Source organism: Rhipicephalus microplus, chromosome 8 (genome assembly GCF_043290135.1).
Source record: "Rhipicephalus microplus isolate Deutch F79 chromosome 8, USDA_Rmic, whole genome shotgun sequence".
Lineage (NCBI taxonomy): Eukaryota > Metazoa > Arthropoda > Arachnida > Ixodida > Ixodidae > Rhipicephalus > Rhipicephalus microplus.
Genome location: NC_134707.1, coordinates 14,464,186 through 14,475,033, shown reverse-complemented (window position 1 = coordinate 14,475,033; position 10,848 = coordinate 14,464,186). Strand labels below are relative to the sequence as shown.

Below are 10,848 nucleotides of genomic sequence, written 5' to 3'. Positions count from 1 at the left end.
TCATGTGAGCAGTCACGCGAGCGGCCCGTCGCGGAAGCGGCCGGCGAGGTATGCGTAGGGGGAGACGACATGGCGCCATTGAGTCAGAGCGAGAGGGTTGCAACGCTCTCGCCTGTAGCGGAAAGTTGGAGCGAGCTGCCGAGAGTTGATCGAGAGACGCTCATTCGAGAGCAGCGTGAGGACCTCTCGATTGAAACGCTAGTGGAAAGCCACAAAAACGCGGCACAAGTGCTGTCGAAAGAGCTCTACGAGAAATCGGTGAAGAAACGCGCTTTTGAAGTTGACAATCAGGTAATGCTGCTGCAGCCGTCCAAAAGGAACAAGCTTGATGTTGATTGGGAAGGGCCCGCCAAAGTATTATCGAAGCCTTGCGATACAAATTATGAAGTGAAATTAGGAAGGCGGCCGGACAAAATTTACAACTTGAAAGCAGTCGTAAATCAGCTGTTGAATGCTTCAGAGGAAGAGGGAGCAGAAATTTTTAGTTATAGTGAGGCAATCGAAAGGGAATTGGAGGTAATCTGGGAGCAGATAAACCTAGAGCCTAGGTCAAGTGAAGTCCAAAAGGAGCACCCCAGAAAGATTGTTTTGGTGTTTGAAGACGTGTTTTCGGACTGTTACGGAAACACGAGGGTGATCGAACACGATATCGAGCTAAGCGGTGAGGAGTCAATCCGTAGCAAGCCGTATCGTTGTTTCCCTGTGCAACGTCGCAAGTGTGAGCCGCTCTTGGTGCCGCATAGGTATCGTCGCCTAAAAGTGGCCGGTTACTGAGGTGGAGCATGTTGCTCCACAGCGCAACTTTGACGTTCGCTATGAAAAAAAAAGGGAAAGCTAAGCGCTAATGCAGGTGCATTGAGCAGTGCGTTCCATCTTGTACCTTCTCAACCTTTCGGTTTCTCGCTGGCGATTCGGGGCAAAATTTTGACCTCATCACGACCTGGGCTGAGCGCTCTCGTTCAGAGTGATCTCAAGGGGCCCACTTTATGTGGTATTCTAATTCGTTGCGTTGTTGTAAGTGTGAAAAATTCAAGTTCTTACTTTAAGAGTCTCATGTCCCACATATGCCTCTTGATGTAGAGGGAACAAAATTCCGATAGACACGTAGATAGGTATATGTTGTACTATACTTTGTCTGGTGTTCTGTCGGGTGACCGAGGGCACTTGCGCGTGTCGTGTGTTGTCTGTTGTCGAACCGTTCTTGCCAAGTTGCAGAACCATCGACAAGTGCTGAAACCGAAGATGGTCAGAAGAGACGAGCGAAGCGGGCCGGAGAGTTGTGGCGACAAGCCAGTGGAGCTGGGATCCGTCGTCAAGAATGGGATGTGTTCCTGGAACAGTCTGGAGCTGTATTCTCCCCATGGCCCTGGAGGCGAACCTGGAGGGACCTGGCGAACGAGCGCACCTGATATCCGAGCCCCGTGGAAGCAGCTCGTCTTTCCGGTGCATTGTCTGGCGGCGGGGGTGCTGTTATGCCAGCGAGTCCGCAGCAAACGTCCGTGCCTCTGAAAAAGGCAATCTGGGTCAAGGCCAGCCCGCTTGACGCGAACAACTCAACGGCGTCAACAGGCGGACGGCGCCTTTCTGGCGCGCACGTGCAGTGAGTCAGCGCAGCTGCGAGCCCGTCGAGTAAACAAGCGGCGTCTTCATGTCTGGTGGTCTGACGCATTGCGCGGCGACCCCATTGGAGGAGTCTGCCCTGACGACCAGCGGCGCTTCTGATTGGACATTTTGGTTGGACCCGGTGCAAATAAAAGAAGCCCTGCGGCGTGTCGCGATCGGCGGTCCTAGGTGAAAGCTGACATGTGTGTCAGAGCGAACCCGTTTTAGAGCAGGCCTATGTGTTAGAGAGGAGAGCTCGGCTCTTCGAGTCTCTGTCGGCCCCAGTGCCGAATTTGTAATGCCTCTGTATATATGCTGTACATAAACCTTGTTTAACTCATCGTCGTCTCGTCCGCTCGTCTCATCAGCTCTGCGCAGAAGCAGTCGCGAGCTGATAAACATACGCTACCAAACGGCTGGTGACCTTCCCGGCGGAGTTGGAAGCAGTGGCGCCTTCGGGACCGTGTTGGCGTCGCCGTCTTTCGAAACAGTGGTTGCAGCGGTGAGATTTCGAGGCGCCCTTCGTAACGTCTTCGGAGGTGCGCTTCACAACAGGGTACAACGGCGTACTAAATGCCCATTCGTGGCAAAAGGCGCCACGTAACGTAAGGTGCTTGGGTGATGCGTACGTAGCACCATCCCACTGTACTAAATGTCTCTTTTGCTTGGGGTGGAACAAAACAGTATAGAACAACTCTGATCAAACGTAAGTTATTCCGACAGAGAAAGGTTTGTCAACCCAGCCGTTTGTTCAAACTGGTATATTAGCGTTGGCTAGTCGGCCAGGCCGACTACCACTGCCTACTACTGCCTTAACGTGTGTTGACGAGAAAAAAAAGACTCTGAACGGGGACACAAGAAGATGACACACAACAGGTGCACGCGTTGGTGGGACTTTTCTGTGTCAGGGGAATGCATTCCACCACCCCTAGTAATGTGGCGTAGTTTACGACTTCCTCCAAACGGTTACGCGGTATGTAGTGAGGGGTTTTTAAGACAACAACCTACTTCTTTTTGCGGTAGTCTTTGTGCTTTCTAGGGTTGAGAACCGAGAGTAGTCACTCACTGCAATTCGCGTGTGTGGCCTCGTACTCGTCAGACATATCTGGACAGTTCATCGCTCCGTCGCAGATGAGCTTGTTCCAGATGCAGTTTTCGTCTTTGCACTGGAACTGGTCTCCATGGGGACACGTGGTCCAGTTTCCTGAAAGGAGCACAGGAAGTGTCAAGTTATTACAATGTTATCTGCGAGTACATGTGTTAGCGTACCATCCCCACTCCTAACTATATCATAACTGCGTCACTCACTCACTCACTCACTGACTCAATCAATCAATCAATCAAATAGTGATACAATCAATCAACAGATACATCATCACATCTACTGAAAAATTTGCACAGTCTGCCTTGGTCGAGCAGTAGCTGTATGGTGCTTGGCTCTTTAGCCACAGGTGGTGAGTTCCACCCAGAGCATGGCGGTGGCATCTCGATGGGGGCAAAATGGTAGGGCCCTTGTACTGTGTGGTGCCAGTGAACGTTAAAAAATACCAGATGGCGAAAGTTTCCGGAGCCCTACACTACGGAGTCTCTCATAATGATTTGAAAGTTTTCAGACATGATACCCAAGTTATTATTATTATTCCTATTGATAAAAACTCGCACATAAACAGTTGAACCAAGAGCCTGAATTGCTAATGACCGGTTCACCACAAAACATTTTATCAGCACTTTTGTACAACATGCTACACGTGTATAGTGTGTTTGCAGGGTCACGATGCACGCTTGACTGGCCTCTGGGAATTACTGAAATCAGACAGAATAGTCGAATTGTGGCGCATACTTGTACGCGCGAGAATATACCCGTTGCACTTCAGTCACGGGTATATTGGCGAATACCACTGAGCTTTCCTGTGTGTCACACATCTCGTTTGCATGGGCGCGGGCTGGTGGACTGCTGGGCAATTCGGGGTACCACGTCGCCACTCGCGCGCACACATTCTTGTATATCATGCCAGAGAAATTCCAAGAGATTCTTTTTTAAGCGAAGATTTCACATTTACATATGGCTTTGTGAGTTTCTTGTGGTAGATGAGAAGTGCACCAAGACTTAATGAACGAACTGTTTATTATAGTCGATTGCTTCTGGTAAAATTTAAGCATTTTACAAAAGCGCACGAGTGTTATGCATAAATACTCACATGAATACATAGGCAGGAAACCTAAAAGTGCTCAACAAAAATTTTACGAAACGGCTGGTTACAGAGAAAGCAGCGTTTTCATGTCATTTTGAAATTTCCTACAAATCCTATTGCTTGTAGTAGCTTATTGCACAACTTGGCTCAGCGACATTTTACTTCCGCCCCGCCGCTGTGGTCTAGCAGCAAAGTTACTCGGCTGCTGACCCGAAGGTAGCGGGATCGAATTCCGGCTGCGACGGCTGCATTCTCGATGGAGGTGGAAATGTTGTAGGCCCATGTGTTCAGATTTGGGTGCACGTTAAAGAACTCCAGGTGGTGGAAATTTCCGCAGCCCTCCACTACGGCATCTCTCATAATCGTTTGGTGGTTTTGGGACGTTAAACCTCACATATCAATCAATCAATCAATCAATCATCAAGCACTGTGTTATGACCCACTGTGCTTGCTCTTGGTTTAACACATCTTTACAGGCGTACAGGAAGACGTGGTTATAGGCTATAGCTGCCTTATATAAAGGAATGAAAATCATTGCCGAAACAGCAAGTAAGCTCATCGAGACAGCGAGACCGTGTTTTTTTTATGACGCAGACACATTACGACAGATCATAAGCGACGTATTAAACACAACTGCTGTATGACAGCTGTTCCCTCGAACAAGCATCAAAAGTTCCCGCTTGAGTGTTGCCTTGCAATTAGCATTTGGAAGATACACACTTTTACAGAAGATAATAACGTAAGCCCTTCTCAGAAAACGCGTGTTGTCCGTTTACTACATCATCTTAGTTACTATCGGTGGGCGAGAAAAATTGCTATAGGTAGAAACGCAGTTATAGAATGCGCCCGCATTTTTTCCGTCAGCTTAGCCCCCGTGGGAACGCTTCAGAGCACTATAAGAAGATGGAGAATAACACGTCTGAGAAGATAGCTGTAATCTTCATTTTTCACTTTACAGGGGCAATCTCTTCTGTGCTTCTTGTGATGTTACACTCTGTGAGCTCAATTATATGGAAAAAAGCGCGTCTTGAAAACAAATTAAAGGAGCAGCGCAAAGTAAATTAAGAACAACGTTTGAGATCCGCCGAGCGCTGTCCGTTCGTTTAGCTTGACTTCTTATTTTGATGTTGTTACAGCAAGTTGCTTCTAGCTTGCTCTTTTATTTGAGTTGCGGGAGAGGCAACTCAGCGAAGTTGTCGGAAACGCTTGCATAGCGCAGCCAGAGAAAGAAGACCTGCGAACAAAGAACGCCGAAAATTGGCGCACCACAGAGCAGTTGCACGTTGGAGACGACGCAGCCCCGTGGGAAATACGTTGTTGCTTGCAGCAGCCATAATTTATCGCAAGGAGAATCCGCAAGAAAAAAAGGAGGCCTTGATGAAGCTTATCACAATGGCACGACTGCTTGGCCCAAGCTCACTTGATTTATGTGTTCTCGCAGCAAAATGCTTTTTAGGAACTTACTTGTGAAGTTTCGAAAGTGAAACTGTGCGGAAACTACGAAAATTCAGAAAGCGCTCTCTTGTTTTTTTTTCTACGTAAAGAAAGCACTTGAAGACCAAAAAAAAAAAAGTCACAGCTTTGTCAAAAAGGCGAAGCAATAAACGTGATAGACACAATTTGATAGGTAACGCGCAGAACGGAAAGCAGATCGAAACGTGCCCCACGTTTCTCGCACACTAATGACGCACGAAACGTACTCACAGGTACGAATGCACGCGAATAAGCGTCTCATTTGTTACTTAACCGAGTCTGAAAAGCGCGTGCTATTCGCGAACAGAGACTGCAATGATTGCAGTGATCTTTGTGCGCCCGGTAACTACAGCAGAATCATTCCACGTAAAGCCCGAGGCCAGCCAAGGCGTACGATCTTCCCTTCCTCGCCACCGCGAGATAAGGGCCGGCGAGGGAGCGTCACTCACCTTCTCTAAGCCGGGCGAAGTACGCGTAGGAGATTAGAGCGGGCGCCACTGCACGATGTGGCGACGTGCGCTCGTTACCCCATCTTTCTGGTAATGCCGAAAACACAGCAGCTGTAAGTGGTAGATATAAATAGTTTGCCGTTTGAATGGTAAATAACGTTTTTCGGACTGGCTCACTGGTTAACGCCTCGCAATCACGACGCAGAGGTCCCACGTTCGATCTCGCGTGCCGGAGGGCTTTTTTCTTGTTTTTTTTTCTTGCTTGCGTTTTCATATATATAAATACCTATGCATATACGGTGCATGACATCGACGTCGACACCGGCGGCAAAATCCAGCCGAGCGTGTCCCTATAATTGCTATCGCAATAAAAATGATTATCAGGGGCAGTATTATAGACGCAAGACGCACACGTAGTGGACAGGGATAGTTGCACGAGGAGGCGTTCCTTCTAATCACCTGAGGAGGGCGCTATGTCTGCTCCATACCTTTGTTCAATTGAATGTTGAACGCGCCTTTACTCAGTGAGTATATTTACGGTTGCGCATCTCTTTGACGATGACGGTGGCCGAGAGTCATTGATGTGGCATCCTAGCAATCATGCACTGCATACTTTTAACCCGAGAACACCGGGAACTGAAGTTTAATGTGAGAGGGCCAGCATTGCTTCATGTTCATGTTCGCACCTAGTAAAGCTTGTAGCTGAACCCTAAGTCCACCATCGTAATGCACAGTTCCACCAAGAATGTGAAAATGAAGCGATAAAGTACCTCTCAACAGCAGCGAGTTGTACCTGTGGACGTAAAAGTGAAAATATAACGGTTATTCGCGACATCACGGTTCCTCTTCCCCCATTATCGTGGAAAAGTTTCATTGAAGTGGGGCATTTGGCTAGTTTGTTTCGCATGATTAAAATACTATGCCACAGAAGCTGGGACAAGAAAAGTTGTGGAAGATACGTTTGGAAGTGGACACGGCAAGAGTGAACTACCGACCGAATTTATTGAAAAATAAAGAAATATAAAGGAAAAAGACCTCTGCGAAAGTGAATAAACAGTGTAAGATGTGGGAGTAAAGAAACATCAAGGAAAAAGACCTCCAGGAAAGGGAATAAACGGGTAAAATGAGGAAGGTCATTGTCATATGCCATAATCGCCCCACGTGTAAGATCAATAGACAGTTCAACAACATTGTTTCTTTTTCCCCTATACCGATTCATTCATGCCATTTCCTTGAGTTATTTTCCCTTGCTGTTTTTGAAAAATAAATTCAGTTGAAACTTTGCGTTTGTCGTATCGACTTCGTAACGTGCGTTCTTCCACGCTTCTTTTGTTCCAGTAGCTGGGACATTGTATTCTAATCATTCAAAAGCTATGTATTGCCATAACCGACACATTGAAAAACAGCATGAAATGTCCGACTAAATAGATGAATAGGGCGGAATTGGCGTTCACTTCCTAATATTATACACGACAGATGCCCCTTCCCTCTCTTTTCTACAAACGCACACACATTCCTTGGTACACGGCAGGTGTGCGCGTGTCTGAGGGACCCAAAGTCCCAAAATAAACATTATCCGGGTGACATAACAGATGTCATGTACCCTAATATCCGAGCTTGTCAGTCCCTTCGTTTTCACCACGAACGTAAAGCACACTGTTCACTACAGGTCTACAGGTCTGTCCCGTACAACCATGAACTATAACCATTACGTCTTTAGAAGTGCCTTGCCATTTGCGTACTTTAATATACCATATTAGGGTCACTGGAGGTGAACATTTCCGCTATAGCCTTATATCGCGAGTAGCTAGCGCCACAAATGGACCGAGGAGCTCAAAGAAGGCAACCGGGAGGACCCACCGTGGAGGTAGATGTTGAACATGAGTTGGTAGCCCACGATGCTCTTCTCGTCCCGGTCACCGACGACGAGTCGGATCCTCGTCGAAGCATGGGTGGCCTCGTACGGGCTGTGGTGGTAGCTGGCGGTCAGCTTCTTCTCGACGCACGTGGTCTCCACCAGGGTCGTGCCTGGCGCCTCTTCGTTGGAATTGTTGAGTGCCGAGTGGGCCTCTTCGCTGCAGAGAGAGTCCGCTTTATTACGAGGCCCGCGAAGTACGAGTGGCTCGTTTTACGTGATGCATTCATTATCTCTAAGTGCGTGTGTAACAACTCGAAAGCATGTTCCAAGCCACCATAAAATATTGATGCAGGAAAAACGGCCATTACTTAACGATCATATCAAATGAGATACGTTTTCTTTCTTCCGAAATGTTATGCAATTCTTCACATGGGCAAAAAGTTTACTTCTATACTGCACAAGTTGGTTCAAGGCTTGTGAGACATGAAGAAAGTTTCGATTTTTTCTTTCATCTCTTGTCACCTCCGCCTCCTGCAGCAGCTTTTTTTTCTGGATTGCCAAAATAATATTTGACTCCTGAACGAGAACACCATGCGTAATTAGGTGTGCACCTGGGCACGTGTTCCACGGTGACGGTGTCTACGCATCCGGCTATTCCCGGTGGAAGCACTGGGGCCTTGCGTCGCAGCGGGCGCCACGGCGTCGTCTTGCGCAGGTTCGCCGAGAGGAAGTGCATGATGACGCCAGCGCCCTCGGGTGTCACGAGGTGCAGGTCACAGTAAGGCAGAATGTCGCGCGTGGCCAGGAGCCAGACCATGAGAGCACCCGCCGATCCCTCGCCCGTTTCGTTGGCCCACACTACGAACGGGTTCGCTTTGCACAGTCTGCTGCCCAAATCTGGAAACAAGAGAGAGGTACAAGCCTTAAAAAAAGTAAAGAAAGAAACTATATGTAAGGCGAATGCCTTGAATGTCTCATCAAACGCGAAAACTGACCGGCCTACCACTCGCCAACGTCAACACGAGTGATGCAACGCCACAGTGATCAAACCATATGAGTTGCGAAACTCCCAATAGGCTCTATGTGTCAAAATCGGGACACATCATTGACCCAGTTGTCGGGGGTGAGCAGATTGTCGCGCCACCAACGATTCTACACGTACGGCGAAGATATAGGAGGCTGAGAGAGGCACTCGTTCCCCGCGCAGCAGCCAATCGGAGAGTGGCGATACAGGGCCATCTAGAATACCGTCACTCAACTCCAGTATTTATGCACTTCTATGAGACAGCGCCATCTATAACACTGTTAGGAAGATACACGAAAACATGGGGTGCTGTACGCAGTTCGCGACAAGAGAAAAAGTATCATGTAGTAAAGGTTGTGTTAGCTACACTATTGTGAAACCTTGGGAGGAGCAAAGCACTCGGTGTGCGTTGGTGTTACCCACTGAAAACTTTTTGCTCTTTACAGCTTTATGCGGCACCGGTCCACTAAGGCATGTTGACTTTGCACATTTTCACGAAGTGGTGTTTAAAATTGATAACCTTACTGTAGAGTCACACATTTGTGCCTATGGTTGAAGATAAGCAGCTTGAATGCCTTATGAATTTTGTCAAAAATTCTGACACTACTTCTAAGCAAAACATGATGTTTTTGGCAGTAACGATGAAAGTTTAACTGATAATGTGCATAGTAGGCACCGGTGGCGAGTAGTGCAATTCACAAAATTTTTCTGGTGCATAACGGTTTATTATGGACCTTGACGATGGCGTGCCATGATGATAACATGGCATGTAAGCTGACAAGCCAAGGCTCTAGGGGTGCTCCGCCCCTAAAGCCTTCCAATCTGTCGTGAACGGGTGGATTCAAAGAGACTTGTCATGCTCTCTGTCATCAGTCATCCTGACAGTGCAAGCTGGATATATTGAATACTTGAAAATTTGTTCTGCACTGCTCATGTGCAACACTTCATTCATGGCTTGTCATCTTGTGTTTTGTCTAAGAGGTCTCTCGCCGAACACGACTGCAGCATGCTCACTTTTTTACCCCTGAATGATTGATACCTTGAACTTACAATGACCATTTTACCACTTTTAGTATTGTTCTGTACTCCTTCACTACTGTTATTGCATCGCTGAGTAGCATGTAATCAGGATAAAATAGTCCTAGACGCTCTTTCAGGGACAATAAAGGCTGTGCATCTTTGACATAGACAACTATGTAGTCTAGATGAACGTTTCACCCTGTATATTGAGTGCAGAGACCATAAACAGTTTCCGTGAGTGTAACCATTGGCGCGCGCCCAGGAACGCATAAGAGTAGGTTTGACAAATCACCTCTATTACCTCGTTTGTTCTTTGCCATTTGATAAATGGCCTCGGTAGAAAGGGAGACGAAAAGAGGGGCCGTGGGAAGAGAAAGGTGCCCCGCAACAATTCACAGCTTGCTCGCCCCACACACATAGTAGCTCAAATGAATTTCGGTCTCGCATAATATGAAGATGAGATGTATGTTAATGCATGACATTCTATCTAGAGCCACCACTCACGAAGCTCCTTATCAGCTTGGTGGTTTCATTAAAGTGTGTGACATTTTTTGTGTAAACAATGGTGGTTTGTCAAAATCTATGACAATGTTAAGATTACGTTTCTTCATTGTGCACGACAGCGTAAACGAAATGCATGTGAATTTGCTGCCCTATTTGCTAGTGCGAGGGTGAAGGAATCTCTCAAGCCATTCTTGAATTAGTTTTCCACTCTCGTCCCACAACATGTGTTATCGTAAAGAAAGCAATCAATGAATCAATCGATCAATCAATCAATCATTCAGTCGATCAACAAACCATCATTCGATCGATCGATCAAGCCATTGACCGATCGAGCAAATCAGCACATAACCCTGATCCCGCCTACGACTGCAATACTGAGTTGCCCTCACTTGATATGCCCACTGACGTTGGTGCGTGCGCTGGCCTTGGCCACAAGCCGAGAAGGGTAGCTGCCAGGAGGATACCTCTCAGGCGGCGGTAAGGTGGGCCTCGTTGGGTCATATGAAAGCTACCATGACGGGCTCCGCGCATGCAAGTCGTGGCGCTTGCTTCGTCTCCTGGGTCGTGGCCTGCGAGAGGCGCACTGCTGTGGTTGTTGTTGTTGTTGTAACCTCTGCTAGCAGCTCGCACCCAATCTGAGAGATTGTTGAAAAATGGGTATCAAGATTATTAGGTATAATAAGTATTATTTGGAGTATTTATTATTGATAACAGAAAACAAAATAA

At 47.3% G+C, this 10,848-nt stretch overlaps 1 protein-coding gene across 1 annotated transcript; it reads right to left on the bottom strand.

The window, feature by feature from the left end:
- Positions 1-2,660: 2,660 nt before the first annotated feature.
- LOC142769340 (uncharacterized) lies at positions 2,661-10,623 on the bottom strand. Its single transcript, XM_075872489.1, has 4 exons — positions 10,587-10,623; positions 8,186-8,471; positions 7,577-7,791; positions 2,661-2,806 (listed from the first exon to the last, which is right to left on the bottom strand). The coding sequence occupies exons 1-4, from the start codon at positions 10,621-10,623 to the stop codon at positions 2,661-2,663; spliced, it is 684 nt and encodes a 227-aa protein (XP_075728604.1).
- Between the last annotated feature and the right edge of the window lie 225 nt (positions 10,624-10,848).

Excerpts from the sequence above, each read along its gene's own strand:
- LOC142769340 (XM_075872489.1), bottom strand. The coding sequence starts at position 10,623 with ATGACCCAACGAGGCCCACCTTACCGCCGCCTGAGAG. Across the intron at positions 7,792-8,185 it reads ACCGTGGAACACGTGCCCAG|CGAAGAGGCCCACTCGGCAC; the intron begins GTGCACACCTAA and ends CTCTCTCTGCAG. Across the intron at positions 2,807-7,576 it reads GTTCAACATCTACCTCCACG|GAAACTGGACCACGTGTCCC; the intron begins GTGGGTCCTCCC and ends TGCTCCTTTCAG.